General features: G+C 43.7%; 1 protein-coding gene across 1 annotated transcript in view; it reads left to right on the forward strand.

The window, feature by feature from the left end:
* The window catches only part of LOC126483993 (uncharacterized), a 366871-nt gene that overhangs the window by 294643 nt on the left and 46793 nt on the right, over positions 1-25435 (forward strand). The window contains exon 5 of the mRNA XM_050107299.1: positions 5136-5321. Coding sequence (XP_049963256.1) covers positions 5136-5321 — 186 coding nt within the window. The remainder of the gene's footprint in view (positions 1-5135; positions 5322-25435) is intronic.

Here is a 25435-nt window from a genome sequence, read left to right on the forward strand (position 1 = left end):
GCTTTCTTCGAAGACATCGCGATTATTATTCAGCTCCAGCTAAGTTTGTCACTTGTGACCGCGAGGCACGCTGTAATTCATTACAACATATAAAAATGTTTCTCATTGTTTTACAGTCCGTGACGTCACTCTTTACTTGTGGCGATCATAGAAGACACGCAATGAGCAGCGCTAGGTTGCTTGATGATCAGAGGATGTAATCGCAAGAACGAATCCAATTTGACGCTATCCCTTCTTCAAACGACAATGACGGGAATAGGAAAGAAGCGTACAATGCTCATTCTGTCTGGAACCACAGACAGAAGTAATATTTGCGATCACTCGGCAAGACAGCAAAGTAATTTTCCTTTTTAGATGGGGATCCTTTTGATGTCTTACTCGTAAGTAATCCCTTGTAGATAGCTTAAACGTGCCCAAAAAACAAAGCAGGAATTTTGTCGCCTCTCTTGAGGACATAGTCTGGGATTCAGATTTCAGTGAATGTGCGAAGAACGCTAGAGTATTGAGACAGCGTGGGATGAATGTTTATAGCATGCACCCCCGCAATGAGCAATACAGTCTGACGTCACCCAGATACAACCCATTTGCTGCTTCTGTCGGCCATGTGACTCGTTCGGACTACCAAACTGCATCCTCCGAACAAGGCAGTTTACAACAGCTTATTTATTGACAGCTGTCGTACATCCAATTCATCACATGGTCGAGATACAGAATTGCCTATTCCTCATCTTTACAACAGTCTCTTTGTATTTCCTCCTCATCATATATGTATTCTGCAAGTTCCACATGATTATGAATGCATAGTGAGTTGACCAACGACTGTTTAGCAATCCCCCACACTGCTTATAACAGTGGCACACAAACACCTAGTTGTACGGGGTTAGTGGAAGTTGCAGCGAACGGACCACTGAAATTTGTTACTCTTTTTCCTGTCTTGTATGCCATCCGTATATTTCATGTGGTCCTTGTCGTCTTCGATTCGGCATCAGTTTCTTCGAGAGGGATTTCGACAGGGCAGATCACACAAAGCATCATTCTTTCACTACGATGAAGCGGACAACCAGAGATATTCAGTTCCAGACAACATAAACTCTCTACAGCCTACATATTCGCCGAGAGAAAATTCAGCAACTGTATTGACATTTCAAAAATATATATATCATTTATTTTCCAGTTCCAGTTGCACATTTTTATAGAGTATGACTAGTTTCGAACTTCGGGGATGATTTTCAGATCTACGTAGTAGCGTCAGCAGTTCGTCGTTTCTGTATCGGAACTACACATCCAATGTGTCTGATTTGTCATGCCGAAAAAATGGCAGTGGTGCTGAAAAATAAACGATATATAACTTTCTTTAAATTCAACAAGCAAAGCGAAACTAAATCAGTTTCTTTTTTCTTTCCTTTTTTTTCATTTCATGAGATTGAATCATGAAGAGAGATGGCTGAAGCAAAATACTCGTACATTAGCAAGCACTGTGAATCTTGAAACTTCGTGGCGGATTAAAACTGTGTGCCGGACCGAGACTCGAACTCGGGACCTTTACCTCTCGCGGGCAAGTGCTCTACCAACTGAGCTACCGAAGCATGACGCACGCCCTGTCCTCACACATGTACTTCCGCCAGTACCTCGTCTCCTACTTTCCAAACTTCACATAAGCTCTCCTGTGAACCTACCAGGACTAGCACTCCCGGAAGAAAGGATTCTGGAAACGTCCCCCAGGCTGTGGCTAAGCCTTGTCTAGGCAATATCCTTTCTTCCAGAAGTGCTAGTTCTGCAAGGTTCGCAGGAGAGCTTCTGTGAAGTCTGGAAAGTAGGAGACGAGGTACTGGCGGAAGTAAAGCTGTGAGGACGGAGCGTGAGTCGTGCTTGGGTAGCTCAGTTGGTAGAGCACTTGCCTGAGAAAGGCAAAGGTCCTGAGTTCGAGTCTCGGTGCGGCACACAGTTCTAATCTGCCAGGAAGTTTCATATCAGCGCACACTCCGCTGCAGAATGAAAATCTCATACTGTGAATCTTCTTGACAGACTGAAACTGACTGCGAGATGGGTATTCGAAACCAGCCCCTTACCATGAAGGCTAGTTGCCAACTGTGAGTTCGGATATCTCACTCGATATAATCAATGCTCGCAAAAACCCTTCAGTCTGTGTTCACATCCCAGGAAGTTTCACAACAGCGCGCATTCTGTTCATCTACTGCCTCTTCACCCATTTTCGCAAATCATCTTACTATGTGTGGCGGAGGGTACTTTGTGTAGTGCCGCAACTTCCCACTTTTCCTGTCCCAGTTGCGAATGGTTCCCGGGAAGAATTGCTAGTAAGCCTCCTTCTTAGCTTCATGATCATTCATGATCCTTTTATATATAGTATGGAGTAATGTATTGGTGGACTCTTCCAGAAACATACGCCTTCGGAACTTCAACAGTAAAGCTCACCCCTGTGATTCAGAACGCCTCTCTTGCAGCGTATGCCACTGGAGCTGGTGGAGCATCTCCATGGCGGTTTCGCGCTTATTAAATAAACCTGTAACGTAACGCACTGTTCGTCTTTGGATATTATTTATTTCCTCTATCAATCATGTCCGGTACGGGGTCCAGACTGACGAGTAATATTCAAGTATTGGTCGAACGAGCTGATGGAAAGCATCAGTCTATATGAACGACCATTATGTCTTTTACCACCTTGAACCCGTGTAAAAAAGTACTTGTCACCATTAAATACACATGGTTATATAAATATCTTCGTGTATAAGTTATTATTATTATTATCGTATGCATCAATTACAGCAATACACATTTAGCAAATCAAAGATATATATATATATATATATATATATATATATATATATATATATATATATATATATGGACATGTGAAATTATATACAGTACACAAGTTTTACAACGGCTCAGACTATACTCGGATGTTGATGGACTCGATCCAGTGGAGTGCCTCGCGGGATGCTTGATGGAGCTGCTCAATACCACCATGGAAGCGTCTGATTGGACATTCATTCTCAATGTGGCTCATTGTTTGGGTGTCACCACAGTCACACACACTGTCACTTGAAGAGCCCCACTTGTGCATGTTGTATTTGGACCTACCCTCTTCTATCCGATATCTGTTTAACTGCACCCACACCTCCCTTGGTTGGTGGAAGCCTGGAACTGAAACTGTTGGATTGTCTACAAGTTCGTGGTTTCGGGTTCTTGTAGCTTGCCACTCACGTTTCTACTCTGCGTCCTGGTCGAATCCTGTGGATAGCATTTGGACTCCCATTTCATATGCTGGTCCTCTAGATTTGAGGCGTTTCCTGGGCAGTGATAGCAAATCGTCGTGGAGAGGGTTCGAGTTGTTTTCAGAAACTTGTTGACAGAGGTTGTAAAGAGCAGCCTTCCGACGGAGGTCTGGTGGACAGATGTTTGAAAGCACTGGTAGCCAGCAAGTAGGTGTAGACCAGACTGTACCACTAATTACTCTCATAACTGAGTTCAGTTGGACGCCTACTTTCACTATGTGGGCGCTTCGGAGCCAAACTGGTGCAAAGTATTCTGCTGCAGAGTATACCAGTGCAAGGGATGCTCCTCGGAGGACTGATGTGGTTGCTCCCCATGTACTGCCTGCCAGCTTTCTCACGAAGTTCACTCGTGTTTGTATCTTCTTGGCCAAGTTGGAAAGGTGTTTTTTGTATGTTAAAGTTCTGTCCAGAGTGACTCCCAGGTATTTTGGGGTGACTGTGCCAAGAGGGCCTAACTTTCGGCTGATCTTTGCTGATGAAAGGCGATTAGAGAGGTGGAACGGGCTTACCTCGGTTTTAGAAACATTTTGACTCAGTCGCCATGTGTACAAGTTATGTGTATTGTTTTAATATCTTAATATCCGCATGTCTGCTGCAGTGGACGCCCTCGATAACTTGTTTTTAATATTGTAAAGTTTATATGAATGCGTGGTGTCTATTCTTTCGAACATGCCAGAAAGACACCACTAGGAATCTGCAGCTGTGATACACATGATGTAAACTGAAGGTGGAGAGGGGAGAAAGGAAAGGAACTAATGATAGCAGCTGCATCGGGACTTAATGCGGAGTCAGCGGCGACGAGTAAATATGTATGCCAGACTGGCACTTGAACCCGGGATCGCCTGCTTAGTAGGCAGTGGTGTTAAGCGCTGCGCCACCCGGACACAGTGTTTACAGCAAATGCGCGGCGTGTCTCGACAGACTCCGCAGCTGACCCACTCTCCCACCTGGTACCACCTGTCCACGGTCCCCGTCCATGTCCTCCAGGCTCGCTAATTTTAGATTCCGCTGGAGGTCGAAAGCAAATGTGTATCTGCACTGAAGGTTGTGGACATGTCTGAAAGAACAGACACCACACATTCATGCAACTGATTGTCCTCGATGGGCAATGAGTCCACAAACTTCATCGCGGATGCACATTTACATCCGACCTCCAGAGGGAATCTAACATTGGCGACAATGAAAGACATGGACGGCGACTATAGATAGGTGGGATTGTGGGTCAGCCGGGGAGCGCGCCGATATAATCCACGCACTTGCGATAAACCCTATGTCCGGATGGCGCAGTGGTTAACGCACCTGCCTATTAAGCAGGAGATCCCCAGTTCAAGTACCGGTCCAGCACACATTTTCACTCGTCGTTGCTGAATCCGCAAAAAGTCCCGATGCAGCTGATATCGTTAGTTCCTTTTCTTTCATCCCCGTCCACCTTCAATTTACGTAGTTCTAATGTCTGCCTGTTCATAGTTTTGTCCTATAATGTTCCTTCCAATCCTATTTTTGGATTCGTTATCAGATTTTCAACTAAGTAGCTCCAGCTTTTTGTGATGATTTACCATAGACTTAGTTCCTTTCCTTTCCTTTTCTTTCATCCCCGTCCACCCTCAATTTACGTAACTCTAATCTCTGCCTGTCCATAGTTTTCTCCTATAATGTTCCTTCCAATCCTAACTTTGGATTCGTTACCAGATGCTCTACTAACTTATTCCACCTTTTTTTGTGACGATTTACCGTAGACCCGTTCGTTCGCCTATTCTATTGGGGCTGTATGTGACACGTTACAGTGCTTACCCTGCACTTTAGCTCGCCACGCCAAGTGAAGGTTCCGCTTGTTTACAGACTGAGCCGAAGCAGACGCAGTGCGACCTTGGACGAGCACGGCGAGGCCGCCGCCAAGGACCCGGCGAGCGTGGAGGAGGAGGAGAAGAAGGCGAAGGACAATGAACTCAAGCCGCCGGAGGAAGGACCTCTGGAACTGGAGGAGGGACGCGGGGCCCGCAAGTACTGCGACAAGGGCGGCGGCGTGTAAGTCTGACAGAATGTCGCAACCACTTTTATTTCCTCTTCGCTAATCCACTTAGCACAATGGCTACATTTATTACCCTTAACCTATCACAGTTAATAAGATATTCTAAATAGATTAGATAAAAATGTTTAAATTTTTCCATCATTGAGTTACAACAAAAATACACTGCCGTAAAAAAATTACAACACCGTCAAGGAGCCGCACGGGGTAGCCGCGCGGTCTTAGGCGCCTTGCCACGGTTCTAGTGGCCTTCCCCGTCGGCGGTTCGAGTCCTCCCTCGGCGTGGGTGTGTGTGTTGTCCTTGGCGTAAGTTAGTTCAAGTTAGATTAAGTAGTTTGTAAGGCTGGGAACCGATGACCTCAGCAGTTTGATCCATAGGAATTTACCACCACCACCAAGGACTGTGTTGAGTGACACGGCCGGCCGTTGTGGTCGAGAGACCTGTCTGTGCGCCCTCTTGTTTTGGCTCTGCAAGTAACAACTGTGTTGCGTTTAGAGGTGAACAGTTTGTGCAACATCCATTCTAGGATAAAATCATTATCCACCAAAGAGTACGTACTACTGTTGGAGAACTTGAAGCATTTGTACAGGGTTGCATTATGGGCCACAAAAAGCTGGATGGGCATGTCGATGGGCTGCTGCTCATGTTGAGGCATGTACCTGTGTATGTCGCTGGTCTTAGTAGTGTCTGTGGAACATTTCCTCACCCTTAGACCTGGTTCTGGACGTCCGCGTACAAACGCACATCAAGGTAGATGGGTTATGAGAGCACCTAACGTGTCAGCACAGACAAACGGGGACCGTCTGCTTGCAGCTGTGCTAATGTCAGATGACCCCGGGCCAGGCTACCACTGATACCACGACACTGCCAAACACATGTACTCTTGTGTCGTGCTATTCAGATCTCCATGTCTGAACTACTCAGCAGTGCATCATCGTTAACAAAAGCAAAACTGGCATTCTACGGGTCTCAGTGAAAAATGCTAGAGCCCCTAACGGGGAAGAAAATTCTTGAAAAGCTTGCTTTAAAGCTTCAGAAATGTAAAATTATGCACATCACAAAACGAAAAACTTTGTATTCTATGACTGCAGTATCAATGAGTAATCGGTCAATTCATGCAAATACCTTGTTGTAACAATTTGTCGGGATATGGATAAGGAAATGAGCGTTTGGCGTCATTGGCCGGGAGGTCCCTTGCGTGGAAGGTCCGGCCGCCTTGGTATAGGTCTTATTACATTGAACGTCACATTGGGCGATCTGCGCGCCGGATGAAGATGAAATGATAATGAAGACAACACAACACGCACTGCCTAAGCGGAGAAAATTTCCGACGCAGCCGGGAATCGAACCCGGGCCCGTAAGACGGCAATCCGTCACGCTGACCACTTTTTTTTTTTGTGTGTGTAATCTCATTTTGTTCGTTTTCGTTCGTTTCATCTGCTCGGTGCGGACGTCGCAAGACACCCGTTTTAGTTCGTTGTTTATCCAGTAACTCAGTTTTTTTATTACAGAGGGCAGCTAACCCTCTGACCGAACACGCTGAGTTACCGTGCCGGCGGCCACTCAGCTATCGGGGCGGATTGTCGGGATATGAAATCGAACGACCTCATAGCCATAGCAATGGGTAAAGCGGGTGGCAAACGGCGGTTGACTGGTAAATTACTGGGGAAACGTAGTCAATGTACAAAGGAAATTGCATACGAAACACTCGTGTGAACGATTCTAGAATATTGCTCAAGTCTGTGCGACCCGTCCGAGGTAGGACTAGCAGAGCATTGAACGTATACGAAGAAGGACATTTTTTGTTTGACGCATGAGAGAATGTCAGGGAGATGCTAAAAGAACTGAACTGCAGACGCTTGAAGATAGATGTAACTAGCCCGTAAAAGCCTACTTAGAAATTTCTAGAACCAACTTTATACACAATATATTAGAACCCTTACGTATTGCTCCCATAGCGATAGCGAAGACAAGATTAGATCAATTATAGCGTCCAAAGAGGCGATTAAGAATTCTTCCCGCGCCATATGTGAACGGAACAGGAAAAAACCCTAACAGATGTTACAATGGACAGTATTTCTCAGTGGTTTGCAGAGTATAGATGTAGATGTGACATAATGAGTTTTAAAGTGATAAGAAGCATATACGTCGTGTGCGTGAGTGAATGTTCCTGGTAAGTAATTAGTGAAGCAAAACTGAGCAGTTTGAAGAGAGCGCAGAGGTACGTGAATGGCAGGCGTTAGGAGGACATGACAAACTAATTCCTTAGACGATCTAGTATGAAAACTGAATAACGCAAGATGTGTTTAAAAATCGAGTTAAGCAAATAAATATCTTAAATATTCTTACCGTAAAATAGTTGAAAGAAATATACCTGCATTATTAAGCAGGACAAGTGATGATGCATTACCAGAGACATCTACTATAGACTTGCTACAAGTCAAAAACTGAACTGCGTTTAATTTTAGCAACTTTTATCATAGCAAAACAGTCATTGGTTACAGTCCGCTATATGCACAGGGAGATTTTAGAGCACCTACCGATGTCGTTTCAGCAACCCACACCGTTATATCTGGCCTAAAAAAAACGACGCGCGAGATTTTTATATTTTCTCGCTCGCTACGCGCACACAATTAGTCCTACAGAAAAAACTAGTAGAATCTTTTGAAGGAAATTTAATGTAGTTAAATTTTGTTATGGGATACGTTTCCGCTGGAGGCATAAAAGTCACTTTCAAACGCTCCTCCATCCCCACACCCATCCCTCACCAGACGGAACTTCAAGTTTGTCGTTCGTGGCACTTCCTCCTACCACTATGCAAAAATTTCCGACTACACGAACTATTCACGATTTCGACCTTTTTTTGTCTCTATTCATTCGGCTATTACGCCACCAGCATAGTCGGTTATTTCATTAACATTATTAATTTACATGTTCCGGTGAGGGCAATGAAAGAAAAACAACGTTTGCAAACATTTCACCAAATCAAATTATACTGTCAGTTCGATCCAAACGTGACCCTTACAAGCACAGTAGTTTCGTAGTCAGAACGCCTGATGAACGCATCTATGTTATTGTTTATTTCATGCTGTTAACATTCACAAAAGTGTTAGGTAAAATTTACACAAACGTTAGTTTTACAATTTGTAACTGCTCGATGACCCTGGTGGCGTAATAAGGCCAGTCAGTGAAGACCAAAAAAGGTCGAACGTGAGAAAAATAATTCGTGCAGTCGCAAATTTTTGTATTGCTGTAGGGGAAAGTGCCTTGAACAACAAACCGGAAATTCTGACTGATGGGGACTGAATGTGGGACGGGAGATGGGCAGGGGTGGGAGGGGGGGTGAGGAGGGAGCAGGGAGGAGCTCCGTTTGAAGGTCACTTTTGCACTTTTCTCTTGAGTACCTCCAGTATTTCAACGTCTCACGAAAGCGTATCGCAGAACAAAATTTAATTACGTTAGATTTCCTATGAAACGGCCCTGGTCATTTTTTTCTGTAGGACTAACAGTTTGCGCGTAGCGAGCGAGAGTATATGAAAATCTCGCGTGTGCTTCTTGAAGGCCAGAACATTGCGTGTTGCATAAAACGACGTCGGTAGGGGCAGCCTGAATCTTCCTGTAAGGCACACAGTTCAGTATGATGGCCCCTTGTGTATGTAATGTAACTAACCGTTTTCGCTCTTCATAATGCTCTAAACTCAAGCGAATACCTTAAAAATTCAAAGAAGTAGATAACGGGGACTACAAACAGCCTTCTCTTAGTGGTTACTTAGACAAATACCTTCCCTTGTACAACATTATATCAGAGAAATTAATAGACGGTTTCTATTTTTAGCGGAGTATATATACACTACTGGCCATTACAATTGCTACACCACGAAGATGACGTGCTACAGACGCGAAATTTAACCGACAGGAAGAAGATGATGTGATATGCGAATGATTAGCTTTTCAGAGCATTCACACAAGGTTGGCGCCGGTGGCGACACCTACAACATGCTAACATGAGGAAAGTTTCAAACCGATTTCTCATACACAAACAGCAGCTGACCGGCGTTGCCTGGTGGAACGTTGTTGTGATACCTCGTGTAAGGACGAGAAATGCGCACCATCACGTTTCCGACTTTGATAAAGGTTGGATTGTAGCCTATCGCGATTGCGGTTTATCGTATCGCGACACTGCTGCTCGCGGTGATCGAGATCGAAAGACTGTTAGCAGAACATGGAATCGGTGGATTCCGGAGGGTAATACGGAACGCCATGCTGGATCCCAACGGCCTCGTATCACTAGCAGTCGAGATGACAGGCATCTTATACGCATGGCTGTAACGGATCGTGCAGCCACGTCTCGATCCCTGATTCAACAGATGGGGACGTTTGCAAGACAACAACCATCTGCACGAACAGTTCTACGACGTTTGCAGCAGCATGGACTACCCACTATCAGCTCGGAGTCCATGGCTGCGGTTACCCTAGACGCTGCATCACAGACAGGAGCGCCTGCGATGGTGTACTCAACGACGAACCTGGGTGCACGAATGGCAAAACGTCATTTTTTCGGATGAATCCAGGTTCTGTTAAAAGCATCATGATGGTCGCATCCGTGTTTGGCGACATCGCGGTGAACGCACATTGGAAGCATGTATTCGTCATCGCCATACTGGCGTATCACCCGGCGTGATGGTTTGAGGTGCTATTGGTTACACGTCTCGGTCACCTCTTGTTCGTATTGACGGCACTTGGAACAGTGGACGTTACATTTCAGATGTGTTACGACCCGTGGCTCTACCCTTCATTCGATCCCTGCGAAACCCTACATTTCAGCAGGATAATGCACGACCGCATGTTGCAGGTCCTGTACGGGCCTTTCTGTATACAGAAAATGTTCGACTGCTGCCCTGGCTAGCACATTCTCCAGATCTCTCACCAATTGGAATCGTCTGGTCAATGGTGGCTGAGCAACTGGCTCGTCACAATACGCCAGTCACTACTCTTGATGAATTGTGGTATCGTGTTGAAGGTGCATGGGCAGCTGTACCTGTACACGCCATCCAAGCTCTGTTTGACTCAATGCCCAGGCGTATCAAGGCCGTTATTACGGCCAGAGGTGGTTGTTGTAGGTACTGATTTCTCAGGATCTATGCACCCAAGGTGCGTGAAAATGTAATCACATGTCAGTTCTAGTATAATATATTTATCCAATGAATACCCGTTTATCATCTGCATTTCTTCTTGGTGTAGCAATTTTAATGGCCAGTAGTGTATTTCACTGGTGGCAGCAGCATGAGATATTTGTGAGTCATCAGGTAGAATGACCCTGATATATTCACTCATGAATCAAGGCAAAATTGTTTTGTGAAAAGCTGAGGAAGACGAAGTATTGGCTCATTTTATGTCCGACGCTCTCCCACTAGTATCAAGCGCAATAATCGTTGTATATATAGGTGGCATGCTTACAATAGCAACACAGCACATAATGAAGAAGGTGTAAGTAGACTGGTTAAGTTTTTATGTTGGTAACGCCACGTAGTGCTCTGTATGAAAATCGCTGACTGCGCTGTGCGCAGTCCAACGAGTTGGTGCAGTCTGTGGCTGGTTGGACTCTTTGTTGGTATATTCGCTTGTGTAGTGTTGGGCAGTTGGATGTGAACAGCGCCTAGCGTTGGGCAGTTGGAGGTGAGTCGCCAGGAGTGGTGGATGTGGAGAGTGAGATGCCAGAGTTTTGAGAGGATACTATAAGCGGACGATCTGGACGTATGTCCGCCAGAAAAAAGAAATTTGTAAACATGGGTGTAATTTTTGAACATTATTAAGGTAAATACATTGCTTGTTCTATATAAATAAATATTGTGTGTCAGTTTAGTGATGATCAGAACAAGTAAAGAGAAAACTGCTTGAGTACGTTGAGTATTGCTGAGCTGTTTGAAAATCAAATAACGTAGAAGTTTACCATCACAGTCATTCATAATTTTTCTAAGGGGACGTTTCAGAGCTACTACAGTGTAATAGTTGCAGCGCGGTCGCATTAGTCGTAGCTGTGAGGCATAAACTCTGGATAACTTTGGCACATTTAGACAAACTAATTTACGTTTATACAGAATTTTAACTAATTTACGTTTATACAGAATTTTTGCAATCATACCGATTTTCTACGTACTCTTTACCCATTAACGATGTACTTTACTTCATTTGTGTTTATCACACACACACATACATTTATCTATTGCCCACATATACATTATAAGCATTTATGTCATAATTTACCTAAGAAACATGCCCAAAACCGAACGCGTGCTAATTTCCTATACGCAGATGGCAAGCACGCAGGCAACCTACACGTTTTCTATAGGAGGGAGAGAGCCCCAGAAACCGTCACGAGATACGTGTCGCATTGAGATGTACTTTAGTTTGTGTTGTAACCCCATAGATAATGCCAACCAGTGGCTTCTACAAGCCAGTTATGCAATGTAATGAACGATTAATGGCCAACATACCGTTAAGCGGATTATGTGCGAGCTTGCCTGGAATTCGAAAGTAGGTTGTAACTTTATGCATCGGGGCCACGCAACGGAGCTAATGTAGCAGTCGCCTAGGAGAGAGACGCACTGACTTCAGATGTGGCTGCGACCGTCGTAAATCCGCAGGAGATAGCAGGACCCATTTCAGCAGACCAAAGGTGCCCTGTTCCCTCCAGAGCTAGAGCTACAACGCCACACTGCCACTGTCGCCTGTTGTGAGCGGTGAGTGGCGGTAACAGGTAGCAGGTAACAGGTGGGAGTCAGAGGCGTTACCCTGATGCTTGCAGGTGTAAATGAACTGTACTTATGGGACATGCTTGGCTATCACGTATATCAATATTTCTTCCTATACGAATGTCAGTTTGGAGATAGAATGATCCACAATGCGATCCAAATAGGCCTCAATTCTCAAAAAACAGAAATGTTTTCTGATTTTCGTTCTCTTGGACACTTAGTTGTGTAGTTAGTGCGCATTTGCTATGACATTGTACGGAACCACGAGGGAGTTCAGTGCCCTGCCTGTTCCGTAGACTTCTGCAAGTGCGTTTCAACTTTAGTACCCAGAAGCGTGTGTTGGACGTAGAAACCGTAGCAGATCTTTACTGATCAATTCCGATACTTCTAGTAAAAGATTGGTTCTGACTAGGTGACGCAGATGACAAGCACGACGATCATTTATGCGTCACGTGCTGTATAGTGGCTACTAACGCATCACTACACAATACACACCCTGGACTAGTACACTACCGACGCTTCAATATTTCTTCAGAGCAACCTACGCGCATCTTTTTAGACAGTCAATATTGTGACTGCAGAACGATTAGCTATTTTATCACCGACAGGCACTCTTATTAGGTCAACCCACACCACAACTAAAATCGGCTATACGGACTTAGCCTTTCATAATTTTACACCACAAAGGTTCCCGTGACGTCCCGGAAAATCCTACGAGCTTTATTCGCGCCAAAGGTCTGTTCTTTGAAAGTTTTCCCAAGCGCCAATCTATACTCGGATTTTGGGGAAAATCCGCTCCAAAAGTCCACGAATGCTCACATAGAGAGTATCCCTGCTCCCATGCGACTGGGAACAAAACCCCATTAGATATTTGCCCTTTTCGCAATGACTACCGCAGTCTCTCGCACCGCATGTAATGCACGTAAACTCTCTGTCCGGATTGAAATGACTCCAACAAACCATCCCTAAGTGCGCGAAGCAAGTAGCTCTTCAGTCTGTTCCCGCATATACGTTTCGTTTCCCGTCTGCAACTCCAGGGTGAGTTTTACAGCGCTCGTTACTGTAGCTGACCGCTCTCTATAAGCATCTGCAGCTTCAACGACGTGCGGAATCTCTTCTCCAACTTCTGCCTACAGCATTACGGTAACGCATTTTAATGCACGAGATTTCCTTTTGCAACAGCTATTCTGTGAGCTCCTTAGAAAGAAAAATCGGGCTGACCTGTCATACTCCCTCTATCAGTTTCAAGTACAGAATAACGTTACACGGCATAATTTATTTCGCTGTCATTGTCTGAAACCTCCAATCGTTCCTGAAATGCCTCAGACAAATCTGCTCGCGGTTACGTCCGCGTCTTCACTGCGAGCCCTGCGGCAGTACAACGACGAAATGAGGCGTAGATGTTGATCAGCACCATTACCATCACTTCTTGCTCTCATTCAGAATGTGAGAGGCATCTCACAGACACGCTACCCTCAATTTCTGTCTCCATTGGTATCTTTGAATACAAGTCACATCTTGCATTAGTAGACGTGCAGAGTCCATCTTAACTGGTGGCGGAGAGCGTTGCAAATTCACATCAGATGCGGAAGGGATCACGACTCAAGTTTTTTATGAAGATTTTTCACTGCAAACAATTTTATCATCTGTTAAAATAACTTTTGAGAACATTTCTCGTGGAGAAACTGTCTTGACCCCAATAAAACATTTATTACGATGTTTGCCGGTTTCGGTCAATGTTTGACCATCCTCAGAGCCTTATACCTTGATGGTAGGTGGTAGCGGTGAACAGATCAGATGCTGTGATGCCCCAAACGTCAACTGCACTCGATCGTGGAGTCACAACACCTGCTCCGTTCGTCGGCACCGGCTACCATCATCGTATGGTCAAATACCGACCTAAACCGGTAACAGTCGAAACTGTTTGTGATCGACTTTAAAGCCTGTTAAAAGCATAGAACATATTCTGTTCATTTATACTCATGGACAGCTATCTCGCAAATAAATGCCGTGTTGAAAAGAGAGCCACACAAATGGTACTGGACGAGGTGTCACGCGACTGCGATGTTGTCAGACCTTGTACTCGTAATCAGCGGGACACACGAGCACGGGACGTGCAAGACACTTAATATCAGTGTATTTCATCGTAGTCTCATAACAACTGCTCGACGTATGGGACACTCCACCTGTGAGACAGTTCAGGCACTAGGTTTTTCATGCCACCCTACAAAGTGGCTCGACACGTCCATAGTTGACTTCCATGAGCAACAATATTTTTATGACGGGGGTAGAAGCTGACTATTGCCGATTGGAGCAGATCCAAAGTGCAGTAAATAATGCGCCAGTTCAGTGCTGAAGAGCACCGTTCGTTCAGCTGTCGTACAGTATCATTCGGAACCAACACCCCGGAATGGAGCGTAGAAGAAAAGTCTGCATCTATTCATCATTCGTCACAGGGTGCAAAGATTAGTAAGGAAGCGTGCCACTGGGCGCTAGAAAAACGAAAGAAGGTCGCCCGTACAGACGAATCACCGTTTTTGGCCAGTCAGTGGCACTGATAATTCCGCCGAACGCCTGATATTTCTGAAGGAGTCGCTGTGGCGATGATACCGCTCCATGAAGTATAAATTTCTAAGCTAATAGATGCCTGTCATTTTTCAGCCATATTTCTTGGGCTTCATTCAGTAACACCATGCAGGCTTTCAAAAACTAAAATGTGTGGGGGCCCCTAACTACGTACCCTCTGACTCAGAGTTGAAATATTAGAAGTCTTGGCTAGGGGCTGGGATACGTAGTTGCCGCATTACATACCAAATACTGCTGAGTCTACAGTATACAATAAGAATATACACATGAATCGAAACATAGAAAGGTTCCTATCACTCGGCAATAGCGAATTTTGAAAGTAACATTGAAAATTATAAATGAAAGATTCCAATTAAATAAAATGTGCAGGTGCTATTTTAACGACTTTAAATGATGAGTGCGATAGCAGACGTACCTTTAAGAATGCCATTTATTACTGCAAAACACTTACTGACGTCGATGGTCCAGCAATTAAATAAAATATAAGTTGAATAACAGCGAAACAATAGATTCCTACTTCACGTAATTAGTTATGAACAACAACATAGCTCGCGAGATATTCACTTCTAAACGCATACTACGTCTTCACTGCAGAAGCCATGGAAATGGTTCAAATGGCTCTGAGCACTATGGGACTTAACATCTGAGGTCATCAGTCCCCTAGATCTTAGAACTACTTAAACCTAACTAACCTAAGGATATCACACACATCCATGCCCGAGGTAGGATTCGAACCTGCGACCGTAGCGGTCGCGCGGTACCAGACTGAAGCGTCTAGAAGCCATGGAAATCTCACAAGGGCAAAAGTCGGCACTACGAAATAGGTCTATCTCCCGCGACAACGCGCAAACTGCTCAAGTCTCCAAGTCTTTCCTGCGACTGTGCGTCCGTTGCGCCTAGCTGTCCAGTACTCTCTCATGTCCTCTCCCGTACTGTCCAGAACTCCCCTGTCCTCTCTCAAAACGAAGTTCCTCCCCCACTTCCATACAGTCTCTCCACGTGTCCTTTTTGGAACGATCGCTGTGATTGGCTAGAGCGCTCCCACCATGTCTTCAAGCCAACACACATTCACAAACATAATGAAACACATTCGAAATACTGGATTTACATTTAAATAACTTGAAATTAAATAAGTATTCCTACAGATGGACCATAAACACGCTCTAACACACATTATTAAATACATAAACAAATTAAACAAACATATATCAAAGGAACAGAACAAAAGTAAGACAGTCGCCTAATGTCTCTGTGCTTTCTAAAACATAGTAAATATTTGACCAATTTCTTCATGAATAGGATATATCGGATATAAACAAAGACATAGACGAATAAATATATTTATAAGCATGCTGCTGCCGTTTTTTCGTGTAAGTGTTGAGTACTTATGACCTGACGCGATTAACAGTAATCGGCCACTTTGACCTCCAATAAATCATGTACTATTCAAGTTACATGCCTGTAATTCGTACCAATTTAGGTTTACACTAATAGCTTTCTAAAGACATATCGATCGACAAAATCGGACGAACCGTTTAGATTTTGGAAACTCGTTGCTGGGTGTTGCTTGTATAATTTTTCGTCAGACACTAAACTATAAACTAATAAAGATATTCAAAATCTGATTACACCATCAGAATCGTCGTGCGAATAATGGGAATGTACATGTTGCTTTCTGATGTATCATGATTCATCTGGCTACTATTAATTTCTATACGAACTGTGAAATGTCTGCCATTAAGGTTTCACAAAGTCCGCCATCTTTGGCACTCCCGGCGTGTGTCCTTCATCGATACAGCGTCACCATGGAATTCCCAGCCATGCGATCGGCCTGGACCACATGGTCTGGCCATTGTGCGGCATCGCAGGTTTCGCAGTAACAGTGATTACAACACTATTATAAGAAAGTTGATGAACGCGAACAGAAATAAAACAAGAGAAAAACTTCCGCTAGTGTACTTACCATAACTGAAGCACCTCGGTGAACGGCTAGGCAACGTCCTCCGCTTACGAGGTTTGAAACCGATTTTCCGCAGTAGCCACAGGATTCACAACACGATAGGTTCCACCAAGGATGCAGTCAACAAACTAAATACTGTACGAGTATATGAGCTACGATGTGAGTGCGGAGCTGTCTGCATAGGAGACTCAGGGAGACCAGTTAGTACACGAGTAGCTATGTGCGATTAGCACAGCATAATAAATTGGCGATAGCGGAACACCACCCTGACTGTGGACAACCTGTCTTATTCCAGGAAGTCCGTGTGCTGGCAGTAGAGCCGTTGACACGGCAATGCAAAAGTCGAGAGGCGATTGAAATTATTAAGCAGCCTGGTATCATAAGCAAAGAGGACAGCTATGAGCTTCCGGCGTCCTGGCTGCCTGCTACAACTGTCCTACGAACTCGACTGCCCAAATGGAAAGATATGGGGAAATCTTCAATGCATTTCAGCGCACACGAGGAAGGAAACGTGCCCACCAGAAGACAAGCGCTGATTGGCAACTTTCGCCAATCACTAGCAAAGCGGCTAGCCCGAGAACAGCTTCCTCTTCCGTCGTGACTAGTGTCTTATATTCTATGCCCAATAAAGTTTCAGAAAAAAATGACATATTGACACCGATCGTCTGTAATACAGAGCCACCTCTCCTCCATAAAAACTCTTGCCCTGAGGATGGCCATTGTAATAGGTCGAAACGTTGGTTTTAAGTTTGTAATAAAAGTTCAATTTATGGACGTCCACCTTATTGTATGGACGAGGGACTTCAGCTGATGATATATAAAAGAAAAAGTACCACCACAACTGTATCTTGAGAATATCTTTATTCTATCACACGACTAGTTTCGGCGGCACAATACCGCCATCCTCATGCTCCACCACTGCCGACAAAGTATTTAATTTCCCTGGCGCTTTTACTGTGGGTTCCTTGTTACTAGCATACGTGATTTAGCTTTCATCAGGCGTATACATGGTGGTCCATTGATCGTGACCGGGCCAAATATCCCACGAAATAAGCGTCAAACGAAAAAACTACAAAGACGGAAACTTGTCTACCTTGAAGGGGGAAACCAGATGGCGCTGTGGTTGGCCCACTAGATGGCGCTGCCATAGGTCAAACGGATATCAACTGCGTTTTTTTAAATAGAAACCCCCATTTTTTAATATATATTCGTGTAGTACGTAAATAAATATGAATGATTTAGTTGGACCACTTTTTTCGCTTTGTGACAGATGGCGCTGTAATTGTCACAAACATATGGCTCACAACTTCAGACGAACAGTTGGTAACAGGTAGTTTTTTTAAAATTGAATTACAGAACGTAGGTATGTTTCAACATTTTATTTCCGTTGTTTCAATGTGATACATGTACCTTTGTGAGCTTATCACTTCTGAGAACGCATGCTGTTACAGCGTGATTACCTGTAAATACCATATTAATGCAATAAATGCTCAAAATGATGTCCGTCAACCTCAATGCATTTGGCAATACGTGTAACGACATTCGTCTCAACAGCGAGTAGTTCGCCTTCCGTAATGTTCGCACATGTATTGACAGTGCGCTGACGCATGTTGTTAGGCGTTTTCGGTGGATCACGATAGCAAATATTCTTCAACTTTCCCCACAGAAAGAAATCCGGGGACGTCAGATCTTGTGAACGTGCGGGCCATGGTATGGTGCTTCGACGACCAATCCACGTGTCATGAAATATGCTATTCAATACCGCTTCAACCACACGTGAGCTATGTGTCGGACATCCATCATGTTGGAAGTACATCGCCATTCTGTCATGCAATGAAACTTCTTGTAGTAACATCGGTAGAGCATTGCGTAGCAAATCAGCATGCATTGCACCATTTAGATTGCCATCGATAAAATGGGGGCCAATTATTATCTTTCCTCCCATAATGCCGCACCATAGATTAACCCGCCAAGGTCGCTGATGTTCCACTTGTCGCAGCCATCGTGGATTTTCCGTTGCCCAATAGTGAGTATTATGCCGGTTTACGTTACCGCTGTTGGTGAATGACGCTTCGTCGCTAAATAGAACGCGTGCAAAAAGTCTGTCATCGTCCCGTAATATCTCTTGTGCCCAGTGGTAGAACTGAACACGACGTTCAAAGTCGTCGCCATGCAATTCCTGGTGCATAGAAATATGGTACGGGGAGCAATCGATGTTGTAGCATTCTCAACACCGACGTTTTTGAATTTCCCGATTCTCGCACAATTTTTCTGCTACTGATGTGCGGATTAGCCGCGACTGCAGCTAAAACACCTAGTTGGGCATCATCATTTGTTGCAGGTCGTGGTTGACGTTTCACATGTGGCTGGACACTTCCTGTTTCCTTAAATAACTTAACTATCCGGCGAACGGTCCGGACACTTGGATGATGTCGTCCAGGATACCGAGCAACATACATAGCACACGCCCGTTGGGCATTTTGATCACAATAGCCATACATCAACACGATATCGACCTTTTCCGCAGTTGATAAACGGTTCGTTTTAACACGGATAATGTATCACGAAGCAAATACCGTCCACACTGGCGGAATGTTGCGTGGCGTGATACCACGTCCTTATACGTTTGTGACTATTACAGCGCCATCTATCACAAAGCGAAAAAAGTGGTCCAACTGAAACATTTATATTTCTTTATATGTAATTAAAAATGGGGGTTCCTATTTAAAAAAAAACGCAGATGATATCCGTTTGACCTATGGCAGCGCCATCTATCGGGCCAACCATAGCATAGCGCCATCTGGTTTTCCCCTTCAAGCTAGACGAGTTTCGTTCTTTGTAGTTTTTTCGTTTGATGCTTATTTCGTAAGGTATTTGGCCCGGTCACTATCAATGGACCACCGTGTATACACGACACTGTGTTGTGTTATTGGAGAATGAGGTGTGAGTGCCTTGGATCCAGCTCTCACCACTATGCGTGAGTGCTCACAGATCAGGATGGCTCCCCAACGCCTAAGGCGTCTCTTGGTGGCAATGCAACTAGGTAATTACCTTTAACTCAGTTGCTGATGAATGTGTCAGCGATGATGGTAAACAGTCGACTTCCAAGTGAAGTTGAGATTGCCAGCTGAATTCAGTCACACTGTGTTTCTGTCAAAACAGTTGGAAGCGGAACGCTAGATCAGGTGGCGAAAGACAGGGAGGAAAGAATTTTGAAATCGCCTGGAGTGATTTAAGGAGAACACGCTCCCGTAACAAGTTACTCTCTCTAGGTTCATAAGCTATTGCCACGTAAAGTTGCTACGGAAATGCACAGAGCAATGAAAGAATTTTAAGGAAGTCAGAATTCCGAGAAAACAAAAAAATACCGGAGGGGGCGCGCCCAGCCCAGCAGTAACAAATAGCTGACGTCAGAAGCGATAGTGGCTGTCCTTTCTCCTAATGGGGACGAAAATGGGTACGGAACTCGGAAGACTGAAAAGAATAGGTCACTTTAGAGAATGTCCTATTAACTAAGGAAGCTGAAAACATGAAGACCTAGACAATATTTTACTGTATTTGTGTATCCCGATGCTTGCCTGCTGTTCAGGAAAGTATACAGCATTACAGTATTTTAATTGAAAACACTGTTCTGATTACTGCAGCTCCCGAAACTCACAGTTTTTCCAGTCAATTTCACAAATTCAGACTTAAGTGTCACTTGCATACCGTGAAACAGCTTCCTAAAAAGATCTTCCACAAAGACGTATATACTGTTTTCTTTTTCTGAGTGCCCTCCTGCAGCAGAAAGAAAGAATATCAAGTTTTAATGAAGTGTCGTGTACAACAACGAGTTCTGGAGGATGAAAGACGTCAGATCGACAATATAGAAGGAGGGAAGATTGCCGAAAGCGTATGCTGTTCACTGTTAAGTATCACGGCGTATGGTTCTCTCTCTTTCTCTGTCTTACTTCGCCCCTTGTTCTTTTGTCTCCCTCAGAGGGAGTCTCTCTCTCTCTCTCTCTCTCTCTCTTTCTCTTGTTTGCAGGAGCAGGAAAGTTCACTTCCATAGCCCACGAGGCAATAAGTACCACCCTTTTACAGTCTCGTTCTGAAAACTAAGCTAGAATTTACGTCAGCACAGTTCCTCCAAGTTTAATAACTGAGTATAATCAAAACTTAAACGGATACGTTTTAAACGGTATTCTTGAATGCGACAGTAGTTTAATGTTGTGTAAATCAAAGGTGTAATAAGCAATCTAAATTATTTCAGGAAAAGAACTAAGTTTACTCTTCTTTCACCTTTGGTATGTTTTCTTTTATGCCGGCCGCTGGTGGCCGAGCGGTTCTGGGCGCTACAGTCTGGAACCGCGCGACTGCTACGGTCGCAGGTTCGAATCCTGCCTCGGGCATGGATGTGTGTGATGTCCTTAGGTTAGTTAGGTTTAAGTAGTTCTAAGTTCTAGGGGACTGATGGCCTCAGATGTTAAGTCCCGTAGTGCTCAGAGCCATTTGAACCATTTTTTTCTTTTATACTAATTTCAGCTTTGTACACTTTACTGAAATTCATTACGCAGGCGCAATTAAATCAGTGAACCACAGTTTCTCTAGCAATTTGGAAGATAGAATAAACGTCGATACCGACAAAAATTATTTAATATGAATTGACATCCGCCTTACGTCGACTGTGACTTTGAATGTCGATATCTTCTTGTAGAATAAACTGCTGTGGCACTTTCTTGGTTGCTTACAAGCTATCGCTTTTCATTGCTTTACCCCTGGAGTGACACTACTCCCTTCGTTCTCTTTTTAATTCGCGCATATATTTATTTTGGCCTGTTCAAAATGAGCTCTTTATGATACGAAATAATTCAGGCATAAGACGTAGCCAGTAGCGATTCAGACACTTCACTTTTCTTTTGTAGGATGGCATTCAGGCATCTGCAGTATCACTGCCAGATTGCAGTGCCGGCCGCGGTGGCCGTGCGGTTCTAGGCGCTGCAGTCCGGAACCGCGGGACTGCTACGGTCGCAGGTTCGAATCCTGCCTCGGGCATGGATGTGTGTGATGTCCTTAGGTTAGTTAGGTTTAAGTAGTTCTAAGTTCTAGGGGACTGATGACCTCAGATGTTAAGTCCCATAGTGCTCAGAGCCATTTGAACCACTTGAACCAGATTGCAGTTACCGCGCATCACGTCGTAAAGAAAGGGCCGATCGCAGCAACTGCGGAAGTGCTGCTGAACACAAGCACGTTTAGACGAAATCCGCAGCTAAACCGACCACGAAACATTTTTAGACCATATAATAGTTATTACGTGCCGTGGAAGAGATGAGTACGTGTGAAATTTTGTGACGACTTTCAGCGAAAAACCACTTTACAAAATCCATTTTGCACCAGAATGGTTAAAAGTCCAAAAAAATACATGTGCTATGATTACAGATTTCCTTGATCGTTAATAAGACGCAGGGAGAAGCAGTGGACTCCACCAGTCATTATACTTGTGCTGTCTACTTGGTATCGAGCATCTACGAAAGTTTTCCCGCTCCCATATCGAGTAGTAACTCTTCTTCGACATGCACCAACCTGTATAGTGATACCCCTGCGATGGATCAGGACCTATTTTACCACTCATTTCGCCGCAAAGGAACAGACAACAGAATTCACCAACGACTACTACATGGCTACTGCAGACACTATTGCTTGGCCTCCGCTGCTAGTGGCAATCGGAAACGAAAGACTAACAGCCTGAAATCTTCCGACTGATAGCACTTCGAACTATGCAGTGGAATTCTGAAGGAAAAGTGAATACATGATACTGATCGGGACGATATAAGCAGAAACAAATTGACAAGTAATTTTCAGGCACTTTTTATCCTCGCTAGTGAAATTTTTCCTAGCGACACCTTCACATATTTACGTTGTTCCACACAAAAGGCAGTTTTCTTTGTTAAATACAAGCATCTACTTTATACAGATTCTTCTAAAACCGGCCCCTGTCACAAACATGTTGATGCCTCTTCTCTTGGCACTGTATCCCCAGAACCCTTACACAGTAGGCAAACTCCAGTTCCAAAACGTTTCACAACTAATAAAGATAATGTTAAATAGTAAAACTGGGCAGAAGGATCCTGAATGAAAGGATTTAGGAAAAGGTCTATGGTTCCTTTCTGAGTTTTTGTAGTACAATGCGAAGTTATTCGCATTTTGTCGGTACACCACTGTAACTAGCTGTAGAGGAAACAAGTTACGCGCACGACATGTGGATGCCGGCTTTAAGCACTGGATTTTTAGGTTCCACTTAGCATGCGATAACGAGCAGCCGAGAAATCCGAGCGGCTGCTGTTATATAACGTTACCGACTGGCTGCCAAAAGTCTAAACGAAATTAACAAGTTGTCAGAAAACTAAATGTTATTCTGGTTATCTCCTGTTGTTAACAGTAGAGGTCACAGATTTACTATTTTTGTGACGATTTTTCCATTTTGTTCAGTTTTGTGCAAATAATTTTCGTATTTCGCAATTGAATCCTGAAGAGATAAGAAATTTTCTTTAGAATACTTCCAATGCAATTCGCTCTGGCATATGCCTCGCCTACAAAAGGGGTCGACGTTTACGCCCCGCTTTAAAAGGCCTTGTTAACTGTAGAAACACTAAAAAATGTGAAGAGCACCGGACCATCAGTCTATTTCTCATGCAGCTAAAGTCTTGCTGAGAGTGCTGTATAGAAGGTTATATGGCAAGCTGGATAGAGGGATTGCAGAGGAGCAGTTCGGATTTAGAAAAAAAACAAGAGATGCTATTGGCCTGCTAAGAACTATAGGGGAAAGATAAATGGAAAAGGGTAGAGAAATCTTTGCTGTTTTTATAGATTTAGAAAAGGCTTTTGACAGAATTCAGTGGAACAAGCTGATGGATATCTTGAAGAGGAAAGGAGTAGATTGGAAAGAGAGACGACTGATACAGAATCTATATTTACACCAGAAAGTAAGGATAAGGATTGGAAATGATATATCAGAAGGAAGCAGCATTGGCCGAGGTGTCAGACAAGGTTGTCGCCTTTCCCCACTGTTGTTTGACGTATACCTTGAAGAGATTATTGCGAAAAGCTTAGATGGAAAAAGAGGAATATGTATTGGTGGAAAGAGAATAGAATGTTTAAGATTTGCTGATGACATGGTATTAGTGGCCGAAAGTGAGCGGACAGTGAATAACATGCTCAAAGATCTGAATGAAGCTTGTGTGGAATATGGGATGCAAATAAACACAGCAAAAACAAAGAGTATGGTCATCAGTATAAGACACAGACTGTCCAATATTAAAATAGGACAATCTACCATTAGCCAAGTAAGTGAATTTAAATATCTTGGAAGCACAATAACTGAAGACTTGAGATGTCACCAGGAGGTGAAAAGTCGAATTGCCATAGCGAAGGAGGCATTCAACAGAAAGAGGTGACTCATATGTGGCAAATTAGATAAAAGTCTAAGGAAAAGGCTTGGCAAATGTTTTGTCTGGAGTGTGGCACTATATGGGGCAGAAACATGAACACTGAGACGAGAGGATGAAAAAAGGTTAGAAGCATTTGAGATGTGGATGTGGAGGAGAATGGAGAGAATAAGCTGGATGGAAAGAGTGAGTAATGAAAGAATATTGGAAAGGGTTGGTGAGAGAAGATGTCTGCTGAAGGTTGTAAGAGAAAGGAAAAAGAACTGGTTGGGACATTCATTGAGAAGGGAGTGCTTGCTAGTAGATGCTTTGGAAGGATTGGTTTGTGGGAGAAGACTGAGAGGAAGAAGGAGATACAAGATGATAAAGGGAAGAGGAAATTATGCAGACCTGAAGAGTATGGCAGAAGACCGGACAGCCTGGAGAACTACCAAGTGAAAACCTGCCTTTAGGCAGAACACTGATGATCATGATGTTAACTGTTTTGAGGGGCCCAGTGATTGAGACCAATAATAGCTCTTTCCGCTTATTGTTATATTTTGATTCTCAAGAGGTATTCTCTTTTATAAGTGTATTGACATAAGCTTTCAAAACGTACGCTGAATTACATACAAATACTGTAAAAAGAAAATACTGTTCCCAGATCTGACGAAATTAATGTTCAGTTTACATTAGAGATGATGTTATTACAACTATATTTACCACACAAGCTTACGCTGATGTTAGTTTTGGATCCATTCAACTGACACCCTCAGTTTTATGAGAAGTTAATAACAAAGTCATTTACTCCGCAATTACATTATTGTCTCTGTGGAGGTTAACCTTCAGTTTAAGAAGATTAAAAGTCACTGACAAATCATTTTCGCTAATTCATAGATAACTTTACAGTCATTTGTAACAAGATCACACTGACGCAATCACCCAGGAAATTAACATCGACTGTCATACTTTTTTTTTACTCTGTCCTAGTAGTAGTGGTCCCTGGACTAGGTTTGGTACATAGTTTGCGAAGGATCAGCGAAGTAGTATTTTGTTCGATCATTACGCTGCGAAAGATTTCGAGTACCCAGTTACCTTCTTCTCATGTGGAAATTCTTTCAGGTCTGAGTGTGCAGTTTTCTGTCATGTTTTAGCAAAACTAAGCGGTTGTAGAAGCAATAGTACAAAATACCACAGAACGACTAGTTTAAAGTCTTCTGGTTTAGAGAACCACACTGCCGCTTGCAGTAGTTTCACCATCTAGGTACAAAAAAATTAGTTTTGGACCATTTGAAGTCATCGTTTTACACGTAGCGCATTTCGGAACATCAGACAACAGTGTCGAAATGTATTGTTTGAAGTACTTAATTGCCTCACAAGCCCATCGTTATCAGATTTCATTGACAAATTT

This window comes from Schistocerca serialis, chromosome 6, assembly GCF_023864345.2.
Source record: "Schistocerca serialis cubense isolate TAMUIC-IGC-003099 chromosome 6, iqSchSeri2.2, whole genome shotgun sequence".
In the NCBI taxonomy this organism is placed as follows: domain Eukaryota; kingdom Metazoa; phylum Arthropoda; class Insecta; order Orthoptera; family Acrididae; genus Schistocerca; species Schistocerca serialis.